The 26,895-nt window shown below is 52.0% G+C and overlaps 2 protein-coding genes across 8 annotated transcripts; one reads left to right on the top strand and one right to left on the bottom strand.

Moving 5' to 3' along the window:
* Positions 1–763: 763 nt before the first annotated feature.
* Positions 764–14,567, bottom strand: TRIP10 (thyroid hormone receptor interactor 10). Of its 4 annotated transcripts, none has more exons than XM_080917231.1 (15): positions 14,453–14,567; positions 13,179–13,294; positions 13,025–13,081; positions 10,306–10,453; positions 10,166–10,228; positions 9,498–9,602; positions 9,272–9,400; positions 8,520–8,666; positions 8,211–8,405; positions 6,701–6,868; positions 6,385–6,494; positions 2,433–2,565; positions 1,972–2,120; positions 1,625–1,746; positions 764–1,090 (listed from the first exon to the last, which is right to left on the bottom strand). In XM_080917231.1, exons 1-15 carry the CDS (start codon positions 14,474–14,476, stop codon positions 942–944), a joined length of 1,815 nt encoding a protein of 604 aa, XP_080773357.1. In that variant the 5' UTR covers positions 14,477–14,567; the 3' UTR covers positions 764–941. The 4 variants fall into 4 exon arrangements, with proteins under 4 accessions (XP_080773357.1, XP_080773358.1, XP_080773359.1 ...); XM_080917232.1 differs by having other exon boundaries at positions 1,625–1,743; XM_080917233.1 differs by lacking the exon at positions 6,701–6,868.
* Positions 14,568–16,490: 1,923 nt separating this feature from the next.
* Positions 16,491–25,762, top strand: GPR108 (G protein-coupled receptor 108; the record flags this gene model as incomplete). Of its 4 annotated transcripts, XM_080917365.1 has the most annotated exons (17): positions 16,491–16,616; positions 17,238–17,357; positions 18,537–18,587; positions 18,767–18,849; positions 19,515–19,636; positions 20,858–21,051; positions 21,147–21,251; positions 22,656–22,789; positions 22,889–22,964; positions 23,289–23,362; positions 23,457–23,574; positions 23,748–23,878; positions 23,997–24,040; positions 24,281–24,330; positions 24,429–24,512; positions 24,602–24,726; positions 25,081–25,762. In XM_080917365.1, 17 exons carry the CDS (start codon positions 16,491–16,493, stop codon positions 25,151–25,153), a joined length of 1,710 nt encoding a protein of 569 aa, XP_080773491.1. In that variant the 3' UTR covers positions 25,154–25,762. The 4 variants fall into 4 exon arrangements, with proteins under 4 accessions (XP_080773491.1, XP_080773492.1, XP_080773490.1 ...); XM_080917366.1 differs by lacking the exon at positions 23,997–24,040; XM_080917364.1 differs by having other exon boundaries at positions 24,281–24,512.
* Positions 25,763–26,895: the final 1,133 nt, after the last annotated feature.

The following is a 26,895-nucleotide window of genomic DNA, read 5'->3' as shown; positions in this document are numbered from 1 at the left end:
ACGTAAGTTTGAGGCCAGTCTGAACTCTATGAAAATTATGAAGAAATTGTTTTGAATTCTGCCCTCTCCCAGATCAAAGTTTATAAGAATCTTCCTCTCAAAATGAACCCCAGGAGACTGGGGTGCAACAGATGCCTCCTTTTTACCAAAAAACCTACTCAAGTACCCACGACCAGCCCTCACACTCCAGTATGTACTTCTTGTCCCTGCAGCTAGGGTACCTAGAAAGTGACCACATGGTGAATGTGTGACCTTTCAAAATAAAGACATACATAGGTCTGGTGTCAAAGCTCAAGTCTGACTCTACATCTTACATGCTGTGTGACTCCCAGCAAACCACCTGACCTCTCTGTGCACTCTAGGGAAATGGAAGGTAGAAATGTCTGGTACACGCATGGGTAACGTGCACAAGGAAGGCTTGCCAGAACATGGGGCTCACAAGGAAGGTAGCTTTTATCTCTTTTTAACTTGGGAGGGGTCCAAGCAGGTATAAGTGCAGTTGCCAGAGTTGGCCAAAGGGGGCATAGGCTTGGTTGAGCTTTGGGAGCTGCTGCAAAACCAACACCTGGTCCTCACAGAGCATCCGGAGCTCACTACCATGCTACCTCTCTACAGAGCCGCCTTCTGAAGGTCCGGTCCTTATATTGAAGGTGCAGACTCCATGAACTTTATATAATTATATATACTTTTTAATATAAAACAAAACTTGGCCCAAGCCGCGCGGCAGGTGAAAAGGTCTTAAGTGACGAATATGTACAACCACATGGGAAGCCACGAGTGGGTCCCTGTAGGGTGACAGGTGAGGTGGATGAGGGACAGCAGGTTACACAGGTCTCAGCCAAAAGCCACGAGGGCAGGGATAAAGTGCAAAGTCCTGGGGGCCCCCTGTGGCCCAGAAGCAGCAGTTGACAGCCCTGCCCCTTGTCCCACTCCGGTGGGGTTCAGTTGAGTGTGACTCGGAGGTAAGAGGTGGGCACATAGCCCTCACCTCCCTGTTTCCTCCTGACCCGCGTCCATCCATCACCCTTGTCTTCCTCCATCAGACTGAGATCTTCTCCCTCGGACATGGAGACGGTCCCCTCACTGGATGCTGTTGGGGAGCAGGAGTGGGGACAGTTCAGACTTGGTGAACCTGATAGAAGTCATGGCTCCTATCACATCCCCTGGTGTCAGCTACAGATTCCGGAATCTCCTAACCTCAGAAACAAACTCTGGGCTGTCTGAGAGGGAGCTTCCAGATTGGGTGAATTTAGCTGGGAAGCCCCACCATGAAGATGTGGCACCATCTGGCTGGCTGAGGTCCTGTGCTAAATGGAAGGAAAGCGAGAGCCCGAGACAACTCTGTGGTAAAGGTGCTAGCTGCCATGTCTACAACCTGCGCTTAATTCCAGGACACCAATGGTAGGAGGGAACCCACTCCTTAAAGTCATCCTCGGACCTGTCTCACACTGAATAAATACAAATGGTTTAAAATCAATAAACCCTTCCTTAAGTTGACTCCCCAGGACCTTCCTTTGGCTAACACTGGGGACTGAACGGAAGGTCACTACCACTGAGCTACAATCTTCAGACTAAGTTCTTTTTGTCAAAACAACAAAAAAGTTAACTCATGCTATAGGCCCACCTTCAAAATGGTAGATAGCCACACACTGGCCAATAGGGGATGCAGGCTCTTCAAAGTCCTCATCAAACTCAGTATAGATGGAGATGTCCTGGCCTTCTTCTGAAGGGGGCTCTTCTGAGCTGCTTGAAGGTTTAAAAAGATGGGAGTGTGACCCTCCAGAAGCTCTGACCACGTCCCGCCCCTCCCTGGGGGACTCTAGGTTGGGACTCCACCCCTGACCACACCCCAGCCCCTCACTGGGGGACTCCAGGTTGGGACTCCACCCCTTACCAAGCCCCAGGCTCTCACTGGGGGATTCTAAGCCCATGCTATACCAAGCCCACACTGCTTCTGGTTTCCCTACCTACCTCTCCTTATTATCCTGGGATCCACTGTTGTTGCTGCTACTGCTACTATCTGGTGGGGCAGTAGTTGGGGGATCAGGGGGTCTAGTGTGACGGCTTAGGCTGTCCCCTCGGTTACTGAGGACCCGGCTTTCAGCTTCTGCCAACCAAGCCTAGGGTTGGTTGGGGATCACAGCATGAGTTCCAAGGCAAGGTTTCGAAGGCACCCCACTCTGGAACTGGGATCATTTCCTGACATCACTCACGCACACCCAAAACTTAGATGGTAGGCAGCTGGATTCTATCCTCCCAACACCTCCCTGTCCCCCACCCCACAGTGACTCATGCAGCTCTGCCTGCCACTATGCCTCCCCAGGGCAGGTCTCTGACCTCACACCTCTGACCTCACAGCTCCCCTGGGCACGCCTCTGACCACACCTCCCCAGGGCATGCCTCTGACCACGCCCTCAGGGCACGCCTCTGACCTCATACTTCTGCACTTCTAACTTCAGTCTTTCAATGTTGCCCAAGGTCTCTGCAATGCGGGGCTCTAAGCTGGCAGGGTCCCCCATTTGTGGTGTTTTCTCATATACATCTTTCATCTTCTTCAGGGCCTCCCTGAGACCGGACAGACAGCAGACAAAAAAGAAAACACACACAATCTTATGACTTACCAAGTAAAAAACAGGCTCAAGGGGAGGCAAGACTCTGATGGAGATAAATGTCCCTGTGTGCCTGTGCTGAGCTGAAGGTCAGCAGGTTTAAGGTCAGCCTCTGCTACAACAGTGAGTTCAAGGCCAACCCAGGCAACTTAGTGAGACTCTGTCTCAAAAAAATCAAAACAAGACAATAGTTGACCCAGTGGGTAACCCAAGCACATCAGCCAAAGGACCTGAGTTCAATCCCCAATGTCCAGGTAAAAAGCCAGGCATAGTGGTGTACACTTGTAATCCCAGCACTGGGAAGGCAGAGACAGAAAGATCTAAACTAGCCAGCCACCGTAGTTAAATCTGAGCTGCAGGTCAGTTAAAGACCCTGTCTCAAAAAACAAGGGCAACAGGGAGATGGCTTTGAGGGTAAGAGCGTTTGCTGCACCAGCCTTAGGACATGAGTTTGAATCCCAGCACCTATATAAAAATCTGGGTGCAGCTCCCATAGGCCCATAACTCAAGTGCTGGGCAGGACAGAAATGGGAAGAGGCAAAGACTCAGACCTGCTGGCCTTGAGACTAGCTGCTGGTTCAGCCAGAGACCTAATCTCAAGCGAATGAGCTACAGAGATAGAGCAGATACCAGTGAGGCCCCCTGACCTCCGTGTGTGCAGGGCTGTGCAGAGCCACCCCTACAGGCAGCATACACACCCGCAGAGAAACAGGTTCAACATTCAAGGTAGGCCACCACAAACATGACTGACCACACATGTGAATAAGCCAGACATGGTGGAAGACTAAAGTTCCAAGGTAACCTGGAAAAGTTAGCAAGACCCTGTCTCAAAATAAAATATAAAAATAAGGCCAGTGAAATGGCTCAGCAGATAGAGGCACCTGCAAACATGCCGAGTTCCATCCCTGGGACACACGTAGTGGAGAGAGAACTGACTCCAGCACACCGCCTCTGACTTCTGCACAGGGCCATGGCATGGGTAAGCCCATACACAGAATAAGAGAATGAATAAAACCAGGATAAAGAACACAGTAAGGAACCCGAAAAGCCAGCCTTTACTCTGAAAGCAAATGCTTCACTCCACTGTAATCACCAGGCTGTATGAGTTCAAAGCATGGCTTCTACCCCATGATTTCCATTCTGTGGAGAAGGCCACATGTGAACAGCCAAATAGAATTTGGCCAGCCACCTGCTGACACATGGCAGGCGTCACTCCTGTTACATAAGGAGGCTGGGCAGAGGATTCTGTGCTTGGAAAGAAGGAGTAAAGATTTTCTTGTCCTTTTAAATCTGGCAGACTTTTCCCGGTAATATTTTGTGTTTCAGCATTAGATAACTTGGCTCTCCTTTTTCTCCTATCAAGACGGTGACTCAGACTGAGCTCTGCCAGTGACTGGTCAGTGAGCTGTCTTGGCATTAATGGGTGAGGCTCCGTAGGACGGGCATTTTATTTTGCACTCTACCAAAAACTTTGAGACTGAGTGCAGGTGCCTGCTTTGTCATTCCAGCTCCGTGGGAAACTGAGGCAGGAGACTTGAAAGTTCCAGACTAGCCTAGGCAATTTACCCATAACTAGTCTCAAAATAAGAATTATAAAAACAAATAAAGCCATTGGTGGTGGTGCACACCTTTAATCCCAGCACTCGAGAGACAGAGGCAGGTGGATCCGTGAAGTTCGGGGTGTATGGAGCAAGTTGTAGGACAGCCAGGGCTACATAGAGAAACTCTGTCTTGGGGTGGGGATAGAGGTTTAAAAAAAAAAAGAGGGCTGGGAGTATGGTCAGGGGTAGAGTCCCTGTCAGTGAGGGGCTGGGGCGTGGTCAGGAGTGTAATACCCCTTCATATCCCCTATACTCCCTGGAAGGGGTATTACACTCCAGACCACGCCCCAGCTGCTAAGGGAGGCTCCTAGCCTACAAGGGACAATCCTGTCTTAGAAACTATAATCAACAGTTTGTTGTGGCTAAGTATATATCACCATAAGCTGGCTATTCTTTATCTCTTTGCTTATTTCTTATCACACATGCCTGTGTGTGCACATGCATGTCACGGCACCCGTTTGGAGTGGGATCTGAGATCAAACTAAGGCCTTCAGGCTTGGGTGGCAAGTGCCTTTAGCCACTGAGTCAGATCGCTGAGGGGACCAGAAATTTTCTTGTCTTTTGCTCAGTGATGTGTGGAGAGAGAGACTGCACAAGGGCTCACTGGATTCCATCCACTGGAGTGATTTACAGGAAAGGGAAAATAAATAATTCTTTCCGGCTTTTATGTTTTTGTTCTTCACTGCTATTGTTTCGAGAGAGTGTCCCAAAAAGCCCAGGCTGGATTCGAACTTAGGGTCCTCCTGCCTCTAACTCTAGAATGCTGAGATGCCAGACAGGGGCTACCACACCCAACTGTGTGGCAGGAATCTCCTTTAAAAGCAGCAGACATGGCTGAGGAGGTAGCTTCAGCCAAGTGTTCACTGTGAGGCACAAGGCAGGACTTGGATTCCCAGACCCACTGTACAGAGCCTGGCACTGGACCTCACATCTGTAATCCCAACCTTGGGTAAGCAGAAACAGGAGATCCCCAGGTCTTGTTGGCCAATCAGCCTAGGCAACTCAGCAAGCCCAGGTCCCAGTGAGAGACCAGCCTGGTCTATGTAGTAAGTTCCGGGATAGCCAGGGCCACATAGTGAGACCTTGTCAAGGCTCCAAGGCCTGACACTATTACTGATACTATGGTGACCTTACAAACAGGAGCCTAGCATGACTGTCCTTCAGAAAGGCCCAACATGCAGCTGAAAGAGTCAGATGCAGATATTTATACCCAACCAATGGACAGAAGCTGCTGACCCCTGTAGCTGAACTAGGGAAAACCTAGAAGCTGAGGAAGAGGGCCATCCTATAGGAAGACCAGAAGCCTCAACTAGCCTGGTCCTCGAGATTGCTCTGACACTGAGCCACCAACCAGGCAGCACATACTAGCTGCTCTAAACCTCCCCACCACCACCCACCAAGACACATACACAGCAGAGGACTGCCAGGTCTGGACTCAGAGAGAGAAGATGCCCCTAACCCCCAAGACCCAGGGAGTGGGGAGACATGGTAGAGTGTGGGTGTGGGGGTAGGGGTGAAGACATCCTCTTGGAGGGGGGTGAGGTACTGGATGCAGAACAGTCAGAGGGTGGGCTGGGACTGGGATAAAGATTGGACTGTTAAAAAAAGATTACAGAATAAAATAGTAGTAGTAGTAGTAGTAGTAGTAGTAGTAGTAATAAAATACTTAACACTAAAAAAAGCAAAAACAGACAAACACAAAGGACAGGTATGAGGCTGGAGAGACTGCTCAGTGGTTAAACACTGACCGAGCAAAGTTTAGAACTGGAGTTCTGATTCCTGCATCCATGCAGCAAGAGGTGTAGACAGCAACATACCACCTGCAACCTTGGTAGACAGAAACTGGACACTCAGAGCTTGCTGGCTGCCAGCCTAGCCAAAAAGACCCAAAGTCCCAGTCTGGGACCACACCCTGCCTCATAGAAAGAGAAAGAAGAGGGTGCTGACCTCTACCCTCCTACACCAACCAAAATGCACAACCACAACCTTCAGATCACAGCCTGTGTCGAAAGCCTGTGAACTGTTGAAACATAGCAGCAGCAGGAATGGCCCCTCAGGAAGACAGGCACTGCTCTACTGAGAAGGCTCTCCCCAGTCCTTGAACCCTGGTTACTTCTGCATTCATCTCCAGCCTCCCCAGCCTCCCCCAGCCTCCCCCAGTCTCGCATGCTTACCTCTGGTCCTCCTCCTTCTGTAGCTCTCGGTTCCGCTCTTCCAACTGATGCTGGAGTCGCTTTCTCTGCTGCTCCGGGGGCAGGTGACTGAAATCTTCAGTGGCCACAGTCTGCAAGGTGAGACAGGGTCTGAATTCAGGATTTGCAGCCCTGTGTTTCCCAAGCGTCTCTCTCGCTCCTGAGACACCAGAACCACCTTCCTCCCCTAGCAGGGATTTCAGGGAGTGAGACCATGCATAGAGCAAAGCTGGAATCTGGGGGGACCCAGCAGGCAGCAGGAAAGAGCCCAGGGTCCCACCATCCGGCCTCAACTTACCCCACGGCTGCCTCGGAAGCTGCGGAAGGATGCTAGCCGAGGTTTGACTGACTTACTGATCTCGCTCAGTATGGCCAAGGGGTCGCGGCCAGAACAGGGGAATGAGGGTCCATCAGACAGTGTGGAGGGTAGGTGACCCCCAAGGAGAGACAGGGATGGGGGATGTGGCTAACGGTGGGGGCCAGAGAAGGGGATGGAGGCAGGAGGATGTAGTCGAAGAAGGATGGACGGACGGGACACAGGACAAACAATATGGAGAAAGAGGAAAAAATAATGATAAGAAAACCACAACTGAATCATAAGCTCACACAGAAAACACCTATAAAAGCAACAACAGAAGATTTGAGAGGTGCCAGGGATGACAAGGGAAGGGGAGCCAGGGCCAGCAAAAGGGCTCAGCAGGAAAGGAAAAGGGAAAGCCCTGAGTTCCACCCCCAGGACCCACAGGATGGGAAGAGAAAACTGATTCCCATAAGCTATTGTCTGACCTTTATACACCACAAAATATAAAAATGTAATAAATTAAAGACTAAGAGGCAGGTGCTGGTCACTTCCCAGAGCTTCTTTGTCCCTTGAGTGTTAGGAACTCACAGAGCACCCCAGGAGGTGAGGCACCTGCCAGGCTTTCGTGCTTAGAAGTAATAATTTTTTTAAAAAAAACAGGGTGGTCAGACACAGAGGCTAAGGGGGACAAATGAGGGCTGAGAGGTGGGGGATAGCAGGTGCTTGCCTGCTACTCAGAAGTTCAAGTTCAAGAGAGGAGGGATGTCAGGTGGGAGGAGGGATGTCAGGTGGGAGGAGGGATGGCAGGTGGGAGGAGGGATGTCAGGTGGGAGGAGGGATGGCAGGTGGGAGGAGGGATGTCAGGTGGGAGGAGGGATGGCAGGTGGGAGGAGGGATGTCAGGTGGGAGGAGGGATGTCAGGTGGGAGGAGGGATGAAAGGTGGGAGGAGGGATGAAAGGTGGGAGGAGGGATGAAAGGTGGGAGGAGGGATGGCAGGTGGGAGGAGGGATGGCAGGTGTGAGGTAAGAGTCTAAGTTAAATAGGATGGAAAAGAAGAAGAAAACAACTGCAAAGAATAGCTGAAGAGATTGTGGAAGGGATAAACCAAGCTGTGTCAAGGTATATACTGGACCCTATAAGTCAAATTCCCAAGGAGAAAATGCACAGAAAGTGGAGGGTCCCCAAAAACAAAGGATGGCAATAGGGAAGGATGACTCCCAGGGATTGGAGGCAATGTCACAGCTGTCAGGCCAACATGAGATCTTCAAAGGTCTTAGGATGCAGCAGAAGATGCCTCAGGCCCCCAACCCTGTCCCCTCTCATGCTGAGGGACTCCAAAGCCAGCAGTGGGCTCTCAGGCCTTCCTTCCCTCCAGCCTGGGCCCACAGCCAAGAGGAAAATTCCTGCCCCAGGACTCAGCGTTCCATGTGGCTGGAGGTCAATGAGGACCTCGGCCGACTGTCCCCCCTTCCACCCACCCCTCACCCCAAGAGCTCTGGACCTCACCTTGTTCTTTTTCCCAAAAGGCCAACGCTTGGCACGACTACGGCTGGAGGCTGCTCGGAGCTCAGGCCTGCCATCCGGGGTGCCCAGGCTGCTGTCCGAAGGCACTCGGTTCATAACTTGGCTGAAGTCTTCAAATTCCAAGTCACCCGGGCGGGCAAACCCTGACTTGTGTAATTCGATGAGGACCTGGGAGTCCTTTGAGAAGGGAAAAGGAGGGAATGGCAACCTGAGGCTAGTTTAAGAAACTACCTCAGGAGCCACCCTCCCTTAGCCCGTATTCCATCCCCTGGGCTCACGCTGAACACCCACGTTCTTAGCATCCACAGACTCTGCAGCCACCTTCATGCCCTCCAGGCATTTGCCAATAATGGGAACCACCTGCAGTTCAGCTTCAGATAGGAGCCCATAACCGGCCCCGAGGCGGGTGGCCCTCCGCTCGTCCATATCCTGCAGCTTCTGAAGAGCAGAGGAGAGTACAGGGTAAGTCAGACACCTCCAAGCTCAAGCCCTCAAACCCAGTGATTGAGAAGACAGAATCAGATCCAAAGGGCAGGGGTGAAGATGTAGGGCTGGGAGTGTTTTCTCAAAGGAGGTCACAAAGAGAGACAGAGTCAGAAACAAAATGTGGAATATAGACAATCCTAACACCAGGGTTGAGACAGAGAGTGGGGAAGATGGCTGGGGAAATTTGAGACCTGGGGCTTGTTACTTAGGGTTTAGAAGGATGAATAGGAGTTTTAAAATCCCGGTGTCTTTCCTCTTCCCACCTACCTTCCTTCCTTCCATCTCTCTACCCCTTTCCCAATCCTTCCTTCCTTTCCTCCCTTCTGAGACATGGTCTCTCTAGTAAGCTTTGGCTCTCCTGGAACTTGCTATGTAAACCAAGCTGGCTCAGAGACTTCTGCAATCCTCCTGCCTCTGCCTCTGCCTGTGGAATGCTGGGACTACAAGCACGCTCCACTCTTTCAGTCTTGGAGTAAGGACATAGGAACAGAAGTCTAACACCCAAGTGGGAGCTAAGGAACTCTGAGGGACTTTGTCAACAAGCTGAACACACTCACATCAAATATCTGGGGCATCTGGGAGAAGTAGAAGTGAGCCTGGTCTCGGTTGAAGCGCTGCAACTGGGCAGCGTACTCGTTCTTGCTCTCTTCCGCCATGTGGTTCCGAAGGTGAGCTTGCTGTTTGGCCTGAGCAACAGGACCACATGCGGGAGGTCACAGTCAGCTACTGGCCTCACCATGCTCAGATGGCACAAGCCTGTCATGGACTTCACCCCATACATACCTTCTCCACATCCGCCTTGGTGGCATTAATGTCCTGGTCCAGCCGCTCAGCAGTGTGGGCCGCCTTCTCAGCCTCCCGGCAGTCTCGTTCAAACTTGCGCTTACTCTGTGCAGGAGACGAAAGTGGGGTGAAGGGCCTGCCTTCCCCCAGTAGCAGAGTGGGCTGTGCCTCAGCCAACTGTGTGGGTGGCACACACCAGTCACCCCAACACCAGGAGACAGGATTAGGATTTCAAGGCCAACCTGGACCACCACATGAGACTTTGTTTCAAAAAACAAAACAACCAAAAGGGTGGCTGGGCAGGTAAAGGTGCTTGTCAATCCCCAGAAACCCCTCTAAGGTGGAAGGAGAAAACTGACTCCAGAATTTTCACACATGCACAGACCTCATGGTCTGCTAATGCTCCCCCTACATACACATACACACACACACACACACACACAGAGAGAGAGAGAGAGAGAGAGAGAGAGAGAGAGAAAGAGAGAGAGAGTTCATGGCCGGTCTGAGATACTACAGACCACACCTCAAAATAAGAGGAGTAGGCACAGTAGGTGTACCCCACAAGGAGAGGGGCGTGACCACAGAACAAGCATGGCTCTGTGGATACGCAGCCACACACCCCCAGCCTTTCTGGGCCTGAGCTACCAGCTGCCCCCATACACACTCACATTCTCCAGCTGTTTGAAGCCATTTTCCAGCTGCTGCTGGGCCCGACGGCCTTCCTGGAAGTGCTGTGCAAACAAATGGGAGACCCTCAGTGAGGTTCCAACAGGGTCCTCAGCAAGCTTGGGTAGGAGGGGAGTCTCACCATCTTCCTCTCTTGCTTCATCTCCTGGGAATACTTAGCCAGCTCCAGACACACTCGGATACCAAGGCTCTCGGCCACTAGCTCGCGCTGGCCTGCGAAATCATTGACCTCCTGGAGAAGCTGCACAAATGACCGCTGCTGGCTGAACCTGGCAGAGGTGACAAGCAGAGCTCAGGACCACCAGAGATGGGCTGTGTGAACCCAGCCTGGCAGTGACAATAACCTGTCCTCCTGGGGCAGGGCAGAGGGATCAAGACTTTAAGGCCAGCCTTGTCTACATAGCGAGTTTGAGGTCTGCCTTTGCTACTTGAGACCCTGGAAAGGAAGTGGGGGTGGGAGGGCAGAAAGGAGGAGGAACAGGAAAAAGTGGACTTCGAGAGTCTTGAGCTACATTCATTCCCAAGTCTGTGTCCCTAACTTCCATCCCTTAATTCAGAAGCATTTTGCAAATCAAATTTGTGGAGGTATGATGCTTGTAACATCTTTACTGTTGTTGTTTGAGGCAGGATCTCACTACGTAGCTCTGGCCAGCCCATGACTCTCTGCCTGTCTCTGCCTCCTGAGTGCTGGAATTAAACTTGTGAGCCACCATGCTCAGACACTGCAACATCTTGTATGGCTGGTGACAGAATACTAGAATCAAATGTTTGTTTAGGTTTTGAAGCAGGATTCAGCTACACAGCCCATGCTAGCCCAGACCCCTTGCTCTTCCTGCCTGGACTCCTGACTGCAGAGATCACAGAACCAAGCCACTATGCCTAGTTCCCTCATCAAATTTTAGAGGTATAATACAGTAATCCTTCAGTGCCCATAGCAACTATTTCCAGGGTACTTAGAGGGTATCAAAATAAAGGATGCTCAAGCTCTTCTATACCACAGCAGGAGACCCTCTCCTCTACAATATAGTGTATGTAAACATTGTACACTTAATCCAAAGTGTCTGGATTAGAGAACAATGACCAAAAAGTTTCCTGTGTTCCAGAAGGAATGACTTAGTTGGAGTTTTCAGTCCACTGGGGCTAGAGGTGTCAAGTGGGTAGAGTGCCTAGATCTATCCCAGCATCCTGGAGGCCAAGGCAGAGAGATCAGGAGTTTGTGGTCACCCTGGACTGCAATGAGACCACACTCACACACTCACTCACACACACTCTCACACACATTCATACACACACACACTCACTCCACTCACACACACTCATTCACACATACACACACTCACACTCATATAAACACACTCACACAAACACATACTCACACTCATTAACAAATACTCATACATACACACACTCACACACACTAACTCATATACACACACTCATACACACATTTATACAAACACTCATGCTCATACACACACACTCACTCACTCATACACACACTCACACACACATTCATACAAACACTCACACACTCTCACACACATTCATACACACACACTCACTTACACACATTCACTCACACACTCATATACACACTCACACTCATACAAACACACACAAACACATACTCACACTCACACACATACTCACTCATACACACACACTCATACACACACACACTCACACACTCATACACACACACTCACACACTCATACACACACACTCACACACACACATTCACACACACTCACACACACACACTCACACACACATTCACACAAACATTTACACACACACACACACTTTTTTTCTATCCTCGGAAACGCTGGAGTATCATGCACATCAAACCACCAGTAAAACCAGATACCTCAAACAAACAACTTTCTTAATTTCTGGAGCTTTTCAGAGTAAAACTTCATATTTATTCAAAATATAGTCTCACTAAGTAGCCAAGCTGGCCCAGAATTCACAATCTTCCCTTCTCAGCCTGCAGATCCAGAGTTCCAGAATCACAGGCATTCACCACCATACCCAGCTCACCTTTTAGATTTTAAAGGGAAGGGCTTAGAATAAAGTTTAAAGTTTCTGGAAATAACTACAGACAGGCTACCAGTTTGTTTAGGATTTTGAGACAGGATAGCATGTAGCCTAGGCTATCCTCAAACTAACTACATACCTGAGGCTAGCCCTGAACCAACCCAAGGGTGCTAGGACGACAGGCATGCACTGACATGCCTAGCTTTGGCCACTGCTTTTAGACACACAAATTCAGTTCTTTGAACACATAAGATGGAGTAGGAAGTTCTGCCATCAGATCCATTTTACAGACGAGAACAGAGGGAATCAAAGTCACAGACACATTCCAGCTCTTGGGTTAAGAGACTAGTCCTGGCTAGAAGGAGTAACAGGATAACCAAAACCTTATCTCAAAGAGAAAAACTAGGGTCAGCAACATGGTTTAACAGGTAAAGGGGCCTGTGACTAAACATGATGACCAGAGTTTGATCCCAGGGATCAGCATGGTGAGAGGCAAGAACTAACGCCTCCAAACTGACCTCTGACTTTCACTAGAGCTCCGTAGCATAAGTGGGTGCATCTCGCTCTCCAAAACAGATAAGTAATAAGTAAAAAGCCCCCAAACAACTCAGCTACAGCACGAGAGGGAAAACAGAAGCTGCGAATTTACAAACCAGAAAAGGACTTCGTGCTGGAGGTGAGTGAATTCCACCTTGGGTCATCCAGACTCTTAATGGCAGGTGGGACTAAGGTACAGGTGAGGTGGCCCCTGGGAAGGTGAGAGACCCGCTCCCCGCCCCACAGAGTCTTATCCCCTTCTTACTTGACTTCGGGGTCATCTTTGATAGGTCTCTTGGGAAGATACTTTTTCACCAGGCTCCTAAGGGTGGGGACAGAGGCAGGGAGACTGAGAAGGCGGCCCTCCCGCGGGCTTCCCGCATAGTCCCAGAGCAGGGAGCACCCACCCTCCCGCTCACCGGAGTTGCTTGGCATAAGCCTGCTCCACCTCAGCGCGTTCTTTCACGAACTTCACGTATTTGTCCAATAGATCCAGCCCCCACTGCGTGTGGCGTTCCAGCACCTCAAACTGATCCTGATTGCAAGAGCGCGATTGGGGAACGTTAGGGTCACCTAGGTGGGGGGCACCGAAGTCCCAGGGACCCGGAACACCGGAGTAGACAATCATGGGGCTTAGCGGTTCCAGCAAGGGCTGGCTGGCTTCCCCCAGGCGCCGCCCCGGCGTGGCGCAGGGGGAGGCAGGAAGCTGGCGGGAACCCCTATCTCCTCCTCCAGGGAAGGGCCTGGACAACAGGGCCAGGGCTTCAAACCGGTCAGCGGGGTCTCTCGGAGTCGGGGTGGACAGCAAGGATGTAGAAGGAGGCTAAACCACTCCAACTCCCCCATCCTCTAACGCCCTCCAAATTCCGAAAACTCAAGAGGGCTTAGAACAAAATCAGGCACAGAAGGGATGAGCTTGTGCAGTTCAAAGTACGTGGAAGCAGGGTCGGGGGACCTCTAGGGCCAAATCTCCCTATTCGCCAAGATCCCCCAGGATCCTCCGTTGAGTGACTCAGTTTCCCCTGCTTCTGTGATGCCTCCACTATAATGGCTCACCCCCACCACATCCGAAGATTCCACCGCCTCCAGAAAGAGGAGGGGTCAATAGTCCAACAAGGATTCAGGGAAACTTCTAGGGCTTCCTGGGTGAGGTTAAGAGGCGGGTAAGGGGTGGCTCCGCCCAGCTCCCAGGGCCGATTCCTGCAGCCCCCTCCCCCTCCCCCTCAGCGTCCCAATTGTAAGCGTGAAAGCAACTCAGTAAGGCCCCACGTGGGACAGAAGGTGACCAAAGGGTCCCCTCCCCCTCCCAGCAGGACAGGCGGGCGACGGGCAGGGACCCAGGGGCCGTAAGATTAGCCTCCAAGCCAGGCCAGGGCGCTCAAAATAGGTGACCTCGCCCAGCTGTCCCCCCCTCCCTGGCCTGGTCCAGAGACTTCTTCTGATGGTCTTACTCTCAACTCTGTGCCTCGGTTTCCCTATGCCGGTCCTGGGCAAAGTATTCCTAGGGCCCTCGGAGCGTCTTGAAAGTCCCAAAGGAACTTTTGAGAGAGTGCGGAGGGCAGAGGGCGGGGACCCAAGGGATCAGCTACAAGGGAAAGCGCTCAGTCCGGGCTAAGGTACTTCAGGGACAAAGAGCAGAGAAACCAGGACCCCAGCAAGGGAGAACCATGGGAGCTGGGGGGAAAGGACTCACCCACAACTCGGTACCCCAATCCATGCTTCTCTTGCCGCCGAAGACGCCACCGCCTCCTGCCCGGGTCTCAGCCGCCCTCCACTGGAGACTCAGCCCCAGGGCAGTGTGCCCAGCCTCGCCCCGCCCCGCCCCAGGCCACGCCCACCAGTCTAGACTGCCACGCCCCTTCGTGCTTTGCCACGCCCCTGCTCAGCCGAGCCCCCAGCGGGGCGCGCTAAGGGCAGAGCCCAACTGATGCTCCGCCCCCTATTAAAACTATTAAAATGCCATGAGCCTCCTTAAAGAACACCTCGATTAATTTTCCAAATTTGTACCCCATATTACTTTCCTCTGCCATCTCAAACTATTCATCCTTTCCCTTCAACTTCGCATTTCTTATTAAAGGGTCAAAATACCAAAACCCCAAATCCAAGCAGTCTCCCCTACTCCATGGCAGGGAAAATCTGTGGTTGGTCATTAGGCTCTTGCGGGGACCTACTCGGCTCCAGAAATCTCCATTTCGTCCCACTAATAGTCTGTTTCCCTCCGGCCACAGAGATGGGATGACTTCGATCTAGCCCAGGATGCACCTCCAGCCAAGACCAGGTCCATTAGCACACCCCCACCGCATCCTGAGTTTTCTTCCTTCTCGCCAGAACCTCCTCTGAGAAACAGGACCAGAGGACGAGTTGTCCTTTGGGTACCGTTCTGGCTACGCACACACGCACAAATACACACACACACACACACACACACACACACACACACACACAGAGGGAGAGACAGAGACGGTAGGGGGCGTATGCACGCACAGCACCTCGCACTTGCACTTTCCAGCCTCACTCAGGCCAATCAGTACTGCCCCTAGAGATACTGACCATACCACACCTCCGTCCCCTTTAGACTCTGGGACTCTGGGGCTAAAGAGTTCGCGTACTCCCATTCATAAAAGCCTTTTCACACCTTGCAAACCCCCTTGAGGCTCCCGAATAAAAGGGAAGAGGCCCTGGTGGCTCCCACCCCCACTCTTCCCGGCTGTAGGTGCTTCCTCCGCCGCTGCAGAAGTGTCAAAACACCCCTGTACTGCGGCTGGAAGAGCAGTCCAGACTTCTGAGGAAAGACGCCCTGGAGCCGGCGCGGGAACTGAGGCTCTTATAGACCTTGGCCCCACCTACTGGTGGTTTGTGGGCTAAGCTCCGAGATGTAAAGGTGGAGGAGGGTAGAGAAGGCCTCAGAGGCCCAGTGGCCAGTGGCGGAAAAAGGTATCGGACTGGGGTGAGAAGCTTCGCACCAGGGTCAACAATCTGATTGAGTTAAAAAACTACAACCGGGGTCCAGCAGTTAGGACTCTTCCTAATCTGAGGGCTCAGTAGGAGTTGAGGAGTCAATGTGTAAAATGGAGTCAGAGAGCCTAGAATCGGAACAGAGGGAAGTCAGTGTTTCAGGTTGAAGTAGGGATTTTGCTACTGCAAGGTTAAGCCTGAGGCGGAGTCTGCAGGTGGGACCTACAGTGGCATTCAGCCTAGGATTGGAGGTCAGCATAGGGTGAAGAATTTTAGGCTTCTCGGTGGCCCAGCAAAGTTAAAAGAACGCAAGCTCACAGACGCGCCTGTTTACTAAGAGCTCCACTTTTGGCCAGAAGGAAGGTACCGGGAAGTGAGGAGTGGGAGCGGAAGTGCGTCCTTGGAAATACTGGGAAATGTAGTTTAAGCGTGCTTCGTTGCACGGATCTGCTCCCTCTACCTTCTGGGTAATGTAGTCTTAGACCGTTGAGAGTCGCAGAAGGAATTCCGCTTTAAGGGACGGATATGGGTTCCTGGATCATTGGTGAATTGTCCTGTTTATCAAACTACATCCGGCACAATCTGTTTAGCGATTGGAGAGCATAAAAACGGGGCTAAAAAGGATAAGCACGCTCATTTGGGAGGTCTTCTGACAATCAAAATCATCGCAGTTGCTAATTGGGTGACTCGACCACATCGTGCGACTATTGGCTGAAAAGTGGGCGGGTCTTATCAGGCGTCAGAGGCTGTGTTCCGGGGCAGTCGCAGCCCTAGAGATGGCAGTGAACAAGAGGAGGGGGCTCAGCGGCGAGAGCCCAGCGCAGTGCCGATGGGGATACTTGTCGCTGCTGGTGCTGATGCTGAGCGGCTGCTCAGGCCGTATCCACCGGCTGACTCTCACAGTGAGCCCCGCAGGCTTGGCCTCGCTGTCTACCCCCATATAGCTCCGCCGGTGGATGGAGCAGCCGCACTCCCCACTGCAGGCCGCTAGTGGTCTCGCCCGGGGGTCCCCCCGCCCGGTGCTCGTAATGGCTTGGCCTGGCTTAGGGGGCGGGGCTTCATCCTCCAGGACCCCTGACTCCTGGCGCTTTCAATTTCGGGGAGCCCTTGGTAACAACCTTAGGACCTTCTGGGAGTAGAGGGTACCTGTTAGGATCTTCCTGGAATTCACTTCGTGGGGTGGCAGGATACTACTTTGAGATTTTAACCCAAATAGAATCAAACATTTTTCCAGGAAGTTGAAGCTATTCACACCAGCCCACTCTCAGGGTAGTGCACATCAGTATGGGGCCTGTCATGTGTTTGTCCGGGTTTCACCCCATCGACACTCAAACCCACACTGTAGCTGCTTTGAACTGAAGTAGGAAAATGTCACCAACACCAGTACGCTGTACCCAGGAATGCTTTTTTACACGCTTCTGTTCTGAATAAAGATGTAAAGAGACACTCAGGGAAACACGCAATGGGGCTGGACATTGTGGGGAGAGTGCCCTTACTGGCACTGTCTCTTTGGTTTCCTGCAGGGGGAGAAGCGAGCGGACATCCAACTGAACAGCTTCGGATTCTACACCAATGGTTCCCTGGAAGTAGAGCTGAGCTTACTGAGACTCAGCCTCCAGAAGACAGGAGAGAAGTCATCAAAGGTGAGGGGGCTCATGGGAGGGCTTAGTGCACAAGTTCTGGAATTCCATGCTAGTTCTATCCCTCACCAGTGTGATCTGTGGCCAGTCCCATAGCCTTCTTGAGCTTCAGTTTCCCCACCTGTTCCTTAAGAATGAATACAGCATCTCATGCAGTCTGGGTTTAGGTGTACAGATTAGTCAGCTTAGTGCCCCTGCTGGCTGGGGCCAGAAGTTAGCCAACCAGTATGTATTACATATACACATGTATATAATGCATTTTAATCATACTCGCTTCTTCCCCTAAGTCCTCCAGGATCCATTCCCACTTTCCAAACTCCTCCCAATCTCATGTCACCTTTTTAAAGACATGGCCACACTATGTTGCCCCAGATAGCCAGGAACTCTGTGTAGATCAGACTGGCCAGAGGCCCAGAGTTCTGCCAGCCTCTGTCTCTCAAGTGCTCTTTTTTGTTTTCATCTGGTGTCACACCACACCTCCCTCAGCATCCATCAGCTGCCCACAGCTCCTCAGGTGGGTGTCGGGGTTCAAGCACCCCTCTCCCTCCATGCTGAGATGTGGACTGGCTCGATCCTGTGTGGGCAACCACAGCTGCTGTGAGTTCATAAACAGCAGTCTGCCATGTTCAAAAGACAGTTTCCCTCTGGTCCTCCTCAGCCTCCACCTTTACAGTCCTTCCTTTTCCTCTTCTTTCTCGTCTATCTTCTACTCAGCAATGTTCCCTAAGCCCTGGGTGAAAGGTGTGATATAAATGATCCATGGGTAGTGGCCTTGTTTATTTGGTTGGCTTTTTGGCCGGGAGGTAATGTTCAAGACAGGGTCTTGGAACTCACTGTGTAGACCAGAGTCCTTGAACTCACAGATCCCCCAGCCAAGTGCTGGGATTAAAGGGCACGTGCACTCCTGTGCCTGGCAAGCAGCCTCATTCTGACCGTTTTATGACAGGGTCTCATATAGTTAGCCTCAGAGTCAAGCCCCTTCTGCCTCACATCCATAGATATTGCAAGCCTCCCTGTTCTGCCAGCACCTTTAGCATTTCATGTGGGGAAAACAATCAGGAAGTGCATTCCACATGAGCATTGTGGGTCAGGATGAGCAGGTCACGGAGAAGCAAGCACACAGTGGGTGTTCTGCTGCAGGGGATAGTTTGTGAGCCCTTTGCTTTTTCTCTTTTCCATCAGGTGGGGTTCAGCTTGAGCCGAGTTCGATCTGGCAATGTTCGCTCCTACTCGGTGAGAGAGCATCAGAGGAAATGAGGGAGAATGGGTGTGGTGTTGGGGGACCTGTCTTCTCCATGTTAGGACTACAGCCCAGGAGGGGCAGGGAGAGGCCATGGGTAGATGGGAAAGCACAATGAACAAGGTTAGACCATGGGCGGTTATAACCCAGGCCACCTCTGTCCACTCCCCAGAGCCGGAACTCCCAAGAATGCCCTCTGGAGAGAAACAGCAGCAACTTCCTGGTCCTGTTCCTCATCAATATCAAAGACCTGCAGTGAGTTGGGGTGGGGCCGGGACACTCAAAGCCCTAGGGAAAGAGCCAGTCACTTGCTACATGGTACATCATGGGTTTGTTTGTGTGTGTTATGTATGTGTGTACACATATATGCTGCTAGAAATTGAACTCACTGCCTTACAAATTACAGGCAAGTACTATAACCCAACCACATCACCATCCTCTTACTAGGGAATTCTAGGTATGGGGAAGGCGCGGTGGGGGACAGGAAACCTACATCCCTGAGCTATTCTCCCAGCCCCTCACCTGGGATTCAAGGTAGAGGCTCCACCCCTGAGAACCCCAGCCCTCTTTGTACTTTTTAAAACAGGATCTCAATAAAATTTACTTTTGGGCCTTGAGTACACTCTGTACCCCAGGCTGACATTGAATTTGCAGTCCTCCTGCCTCAGGCTCTCAAGAATCTTGACTCACACACCTTCTCTCTGTAGACCAGGCCATGTGGTCTTTTAATTTGGTACTCAAATAACCTGTTTATGGTTACTATTACAGGTAGCCATGGGTGTATAAGCTACTATGATAGGCAATGGCCAGGTGCCGAGATTTGGTAACCAGTGGCTCAGAGAGATGTACCAACCCCTAAAGAAGGGATACCTGACCATACAGTTGACCCTCCCCCTTCATGATTCCTCCTCTCACCCCAGGGTCCAAGTACGAAAATATGGGGAACAGAAGTTGCTCATCTCCCCTGGCCTCCTCCCTGAAGCTCCCTTCCAGTCGGGTCCTCCAAAGCCAGACCCAGCAGGCACCCCCAAGGACAACCACGGTAAGTCCAGATGGCCTGCAAAGCTGTGCCAAAGACCAGGTTTAACACTACTGGGTAAATTAAACCAAGGCAGGCATCGAGGTGTGGCATCAGTGATTGGGGGCAGTACCAGTGACCTCGGCAGTTTAACTCTTATTGTTATGAGGCAGAAAGAGGAACCTTCCGTCAGTTTAACTCCTGCTGATAGCAGCAGGGAGTTACGAAAGGACACTTAACTACTTGGGCTCTGCACTCTTTGGCTCACAGACTTCTTGCTGTCAGGCCCTAGGCTCTGAGTTAGTTGACTCTTCATGAGTCCCAGAAGATCGAAAAGATGAAGTCAGACACACACACACTGGATGAAGCAGAAGAGGTCTACACCAAAACTTAATTATTGCTTTCAGCTTTTTATAGCTTTTTTTAGCCACACAGCTCCCTATGTAGAAAAAAATTACCTCACAGATAAGATGTTACACAAAAGGGCAGTTACTGAAGGGTGTAGACCATGAGTTCAAAGCAGCGTTTCATTCTATAAGCTCATAAGTTCAAAGCAACAGTTGCACGTGGCCTTGCTTTATCACAGAGCACACCTGTGACTTCATCCTTGTACCTGGCCTACAGTGAATGTTTTTCCTTAGTCACAAATCTGTCCCAAGCCAATTTCTCTTCTTAGTGTAACTATGAAAACTCCTGTATTCCTTATTATGCAGAAGGAGCGCATTCTACTCTTAATTCCTGTAGGTTTATTATACCTTTCTAGTAAAATAACTAAAGCCATCTCCTTGAACTTTCTTCCTAAAATCATTTGAATCAGTGCAGAAATTCTGCATAAAGCCATTATTCCTGTAAACAGCATTCATTCACGAAAGTTGATCCTCATGGTGACCTGCAGGAAATTTACCCAATGAGGTGTGCTGTCATCCAGAAGTAATCACACCAGGCTACAGGCAGTGAGGGTCTCCAGGTGTCCACACACCAAGTCAAGTGACTGAGGAGTGTGACAGTGACAGACGTGAGAAGCACATCAGTAGCAAGAAGCAATGCTGGGACGAAGCCTCTGGGGCTGTGTCTCGCCAGAGCCCACCTATTGCAGCCACAGAAGAATGTGGCCCATCTCCAGGAAGCTCACTTGCCCACTGCAGCTCTTCTGCATGGTGCATGGCGTCCATCAGAGCGACCCTGGACGTACCCCGAATTTTCTGCCCATTTGTCTTCGGACAGTCATTCACCCATCTCCTACAGAGATGTCTGCAGCCAAGGAGGATCAGGCAAAGCCTACAGTGCCCCAGGACTCAGGGAATACAACTCTCCCAGGGGGACACGGGCACTCATCTGAAGGCCAGCCACAAAGACAGCCACCCACACTGGACCCCAGTGGGAAGGAGAAGGATCTGGTGTTGGGGCTAGGCCACCTCAATGACTCATACAACTTCAGCGTAAGTATCTGCCCTGCCCTCATGTCTTCACATCCCCTGAATGGGACCATGGCTACGGAGCCCTCCGAGTTGACACCCCCTTCTCCCCGTGACAGTTCCACATTGTAATCGGCTCCAGGGCTGAGGAAGGCCAGTACAGCCTCAACTTCCACAACTGCCAGAACTCCATACCAGGCCAGGAGCGGCCATTCGACCTCTCTGTGAGTGTCGGGACAAGCGTAGTGCATGCATCTGAGCAGCTTCCTTTTCACTCTGTAGCTTGTTTTCTAGTCATGCTTTATTTACTGGGGTAAGGGAGGAGCCACCACAGCACACGTGTGGAGGGCAGAGGACAATTCCACGGTGGGTCATCATGTTTGGCAGCAAGCTTCTTTAACCACTGAGCATCTTGCCAACCTCTGGATGCACTTCTTAAAGTCCTTCATTGGGCTTTTGTAGGATATGCAAGCTAGGGTATCTACCCCTCCTGTTCCTCTGATTGAAAGTATGTAAGGGAAGACAAACATTGTATCTATTCCAGATATGTACAGGAGTGTGTGTGTGTGTGTGTCTGTGTCTGTGTCTGTGTCTGTGTCTGTGTCTGTCTATATAGGTAAGCTTGTATTAGATACATATAGAAATTAGTTAACCAAGTGGTATTCCTCAGGATGCTGTCTATCTTCATACTGTTTTTTATTTGGTTTAGTTTGGTTTGGTTTGAGACAGGGCCCTACTTTGTAGCCCAGGCTAGCCCAGAGTTCACTATGTGGGCCAGGCTGGCCTTGCACTCACAGATCCACCTGCCTCTGCACCCAGAGTGCTGGGATTAAAGGGGTGTGACACTACACCCAGTTCACCTTGCTTTTTGCACAGGGTCTCTGACTGGCCTGAGACTGAGATTCTGTCAGGCTAGCTAACAAGGGAGGGACCCTCCTGTCTCTGCTTTCGTGTTGGGATTTCAGGCAAACGCCGCCGTGCCTGGCTTTTTTTACATGGGTTCTGGGTATCTGAACTCTGCTCCTCATATTTGCAAGGCAAGCACCTTAGCAACTGAGCTGCCTCCTTAGCCACGTGCATTGTCAGATGTCACGAGCAACCTAGAGACTTGTTTTACATTTATTTCTAGTGTGTGTTTGTGCGGTTTGTGGAGGTCAGAGGGCAAGTTGCAGAGTCTAAGGTCTCTCCTACCTTAGAGGCGTGTCTCAAGGTGCCACCAGAAGGTGTCCTTGGCCTCCACACACACAGAGACAGATCATACAGTACTCCTGAATGGTCCAGTCACAACATGGGTACATGGTATTGGATTACTGTGGGTCCCTTTTCTCCCGGTGTCCCCTCATGTATGGGGTGTCCCCTCATTTCCAAGCCTTCTGGAAATGTGGGAGGCCCAGTGCAAATACTTGGTTGCTTTTTACAGAGGCTGGGTCATCACTGGGTGTTGGTTCTTCTGGAGTCCCATTGCCAGTCCTCTGGCTTCTGGTTTAAGACTGTACCCATTTGAGAGACAGGACAAACAAAGGTTCTAGCTAGAAAGTAGGAGAGCTAGAGACGGGAACTTTTTGAAACCCAAAGCTAGAGCTACAGGGGTAAGGCCACCACCTGCATATCACCCCCTTTTCTTACAGGTAATGATCCGAGAGAAGAATCCAGAAGGCTTCTTGTCAGCAGCTGAAATCCCCCTCTTCAAACTCTACCTGATCATGTCTGCCTGCTTCCTGGCTGTGGGCATCTTCTGGGTGTCCGTGCTCTGCAGGAACACGTAAAGCCCCTCTCCACCCCGCCCCTCCCTCCCCTCTCCTCTTAGGGCCTCTCATGTTGGCCTCAGCGAACGCTCTCCACCTCGTTTTCCCTCTGGCAGATACAGTGTCTTTAAGATCCACTGGCTAATGGCAGCCCTGGCGTTCACCAAGAGCATCTCCCTGCTCTTCCACAGCGTGAGCACACAGGGCCCGGGGATGACACGAGGGTGGGATGGTGAGATGGGACGTCTGTCCACCTGTGCGCCTTGTCCATTTCATCTCTCTTCCACTCAGCCCAGCTCTTACCGTCCACTCTCCAGGAGCATCCATTGGCCCAGCCAGCACTGACCCTATTGTCTGACCATCCCCCCACCTAACCTGCCTCTTGGGTGGAGGGAGCCCTTGGTGACTGACTGTAACCCTCGTCTCAGCCCACCCCAATCACCTGCTTGTTCCATAATTACTCTCTGTGTTTAACTGCCCCATCCTCTCTGACTGCATACATCTGCCCGCCTCCAGATCAACTACTACTTCATCAACAGCCAGGGCCACCCCATCGAAGGTCTCGCTGTCATGCACTATATCACACACCTGTGAGTCGCCCTGCTCTGCACACAGGTTGGGGAGGCAGGCAGGGAGGGCTGGGTCCCCACCTCATCATCAGACCCCTCCCCTCCCCTCTCCCAGGCTGAAGGGCGCCCTTCTCTTCATCACCATTGCCCTGATCGGCTCCGGCTGGGCCTTTGTGAAGTATATGTTATCAGACAAGGAGAAGAAGATTTTTGGGATTGTGATTCCCCTGCAGGTATTTAGGGGTGGGGGGGGGGTCGAGGAGGGTGCAGGGAGGGAGGCTCAGGAGACAATGGAGACATGTAGGGAGAGATTCCAAGAGGAATGCTAGGGATCAGTACAGGCTGGGATGCTCAGGTGGGCTACAGGAAGGGAAGTCCACCACCTGGCATCCTGCCATCCCCACAGGTCCTGGCTAACGTAGCCTACATTGTCATTGAGTCCCGTGAGGAGGGTGCCAGCGACTACGGACTCTGGAAAGAGATCTTGTTCCTGGTGGATCTCATCTGCTGCGGTGCCATCCTCTTCCCAGTGGTCTGGTGAGGACCCAGACCTGCCCCTCAACCCACTGAGGCCCCTGCCCTACCCACCAGAAGACTCCAGCACACTGGACAGGCTCAATACTGCTCAGTTCCCATATTCCCCCACCTGTTCCAGGTCCATCCGGCATCTGCAGGATGCATCCGGCACGGATGGAAAGGGTGAGGACCCCTCCTGGACTTTGTCTGTCCCAGCCCTGCTTTCTCTGACAGCAGGTGCACGGCTCAGCTCTTCTTACTCCTCTGTCCCTAGTCAGCAGTCACACACACACACTTCTCACTTACTCTTGCTACTGTTCATCCTATTGCCCTGGAACTGCTTCCAGGCCCCATCCCCTTCTCGATCGCCCTCCCCTCGGGCCAGTTTTAGTTACCCTTACCCCGCTCTGTGCCCACCCACAGTGGCAGTGAACCTGGCCAAGCTGAAGCTGTTCCGACATTACTACATTATGGTAGGAGTCCTGCCTTTCCACAGGCCTGAGTCCCTCCCTGCTGCCCTCTGTCCTTGTGCCCACACCTCCCTCTCTCCCCCTGCAACCCCGTGCCCCAGGTCATCTGCTATATCTACTTCACGCGCATCATCGCCATTCTGCTGCGAGTGGCAGTCCCCTTTCAGTGGCAGTGGCTGTATCAGGTGAGCAAGGAGGGGGTCCACAGTAGGAGAGTCCCCAGGACGGTTTGGGTGAGCAGGAAGCCCCACCTAACCCCATGCCCGGCCCCCAGCTCTTGGTGGAGAGTTCCACACTGGCCTTCTTCGTGCTTACCGGCTACAAGTTCCAGCCGGCTGGGGACAACCCATACCTGCAGCTGCCGCAGGAGGATGAGGAGTTCGTGCAGATGGAGCAAGTGTGAGCAAAGTGGGCTGTGGAGGATGAGGGTTAGGATCGAGGTGATCTACAGGGATGTGGATTGGTGGGCAGCGTGGAGGGTGGGCAGGAGTCACTGTAGGGGTGGGATTAGAGTATTGGTAGGCTCTGGTACCCATGTCTGTGGAGCCTCAGCAGCAAGCTGAGTCAGGACTGGACAGCTCTGGAGTGCTGGGAGCCAGGCAGGGATAAGACTGAGGTACTAACCACTGGGCTGGAGCTGGGGGTGGGGAGGGGAAGGATGGAATGGGAGTGGGTGGGGCTAAAGCGGTTCCTGGACAGGGTCTGCTCCCATTCAGGTGCTAGACCTTGCTTCTGCTGTGTACCCTCTCCTAGGATGACAGACTCTGGGTTTCGGGAAGGCCTGTCCAAAGTTAACAAGACAGCCAGTGGCCGGGAGCTGTCGTGACTTCCCTGCGTCCAGCGAGCCGCCCTCAGACCTTCTACACCTCGCACCCGTACACTTGTCCCTAAGTGTGCAGGGAGTCCGAGGGGACACTGCTCACAAGGCACCCAGGATATGGATCCCCAAGGAGCCTTTCAGAAAAGATGCCCGTCTCCCAGCACCACAGTCCTCTCCTCGCCAGGGAACACTCGGCCTCTTGCGGTACAATAAGGACCAGTCTCTTTCAGTTCTTAAATTTCCTGACTTTGAGGCTTCTGAGTGTCTAAGGCAGGCTGCATTTATGATCTCAAGCCCTGAATTCTCCGTCCACATAGTGGCACAGGCCTGTCATCCTACTGCTCTGGAGAGCCTGGGCTTCATAAAACCTTGGTCAGTAAACAAATAAAGAGAAAGCAGAATTTCCATTGAGGAGAGGACCACTGAGATGAAGCTGCGCTGAGCCCGTGCTGCTAGGGGCAGCATGGCCAAGTCACCAGACCCAGGATGAGAGTCACACAGGAACTGACCCAGCCGCAGAAGTCTGGAAGGTAAAAGGGAAGGTGATAGTGAACCCATGTCCCCTGAGGAGGGTGCCACCGGGCTGCAGGAATAGTAGAGCACTTGCCATGTTGTACCAGGACAAGAGCACAGATCCTAAAACCTCCATAAAGATCTGTATGTGCTTGTAGTCCTGGCACTGTGGAGATGGAGGAGGCAGATCCCTCGTCCTGGCCGCCCAGCCAGCCCAGCCTCCATCGTACAGCCCAGGCCCTTGAGATTACACTGTCTCAGAACTAAGGTGGGTGGCACCTGAGGAACAGCAGGCAAGGCTGACCTATGGCCATCACACCTGCAGATACACAGTGTGAGTTAATGAATGCCTAGTACCCAAGGCCACCCAGTAAAACTAATGGCTGCCAAGCCCCATGGTTCAAGCCTGTAACTCCAACATTCAGAAACCCGAGGCAGGAGAGTTAACTAGGGTCTGAGGCTAGCCTGGACTAGAGAATGAGGTCCTGACTACGTGGAAATGGATAGACATGGTCATGAGGGTCCAGCAACAGCCTCGGCCTGATCTCTTGGAGACCACCTTTAGAATCAGCTCTACAAGATGACACTCCATCTCTGCCCTCCCCTTAGGACACCCAAGAACGCCTTACAGAGCAGTGCAGACATGATGGTGGCAGGGCAGGAAAGAGGAGAGAGGCCCAAGTGAAGGCTTCCACTATAAGGAAAAGGAACTAGCTGCAGCCCAGATCCATAAATAGCCCAGCCAGCCAGCAGACCCACACAGGCTGGGGAGGGTGCATGAAGGTGGTGGGAGGCAGGGCCGGGCCTGGCTGGGGCAGCAGCAGGCAGTCTCAAAAACCGATTCATGCGGCTTTGTGCCAGGGCCCAATCGTGAGGAGACTCCGGGCAGTTGTACACACTGCAGTAGGTAGTGATATGCCAGGGGAGGGAAGAACAAACCAGGAGAGAGTGAGGGGAGGTGTGTGGAAGACACTTACCTGAGTATTCTGTTTGTCTGGCGCATTTCACGGTCTCTGGGGACCAGGCTGAGGCTGGGCTCTAACCTCGCCCCTCCTCTGTCAGCTAACTGGGTGCTGCAAGCATCTACTCGGGGCTCAGGGAAGATGCTGATGTCACGGGCCATGTGGACAGTGCAAGGTCAAGGTCCCTAGGCGTTAATGAGTGACTGGGAAGGCGGGTGGAAGGTGGACAAGGATTCCAGGAAAGCCATGCAGCAGAGACCTGTCCACACCGTG

Source organism: Micromys minutus (genome assembly GCF_963924665.1).
Source record: "Micromys minutus genome assembly, chromosome: 5".
In the NCBI taxonomy this organism is placed as follows: Eukaryota; Metazoa; Chordata; class Mammalia; order Rodentia; family Muridae; genus Micromys; species Micromys minutus.
This window is presented reverse-complemented; position numbering and strand designations above follow the sequence as displayed.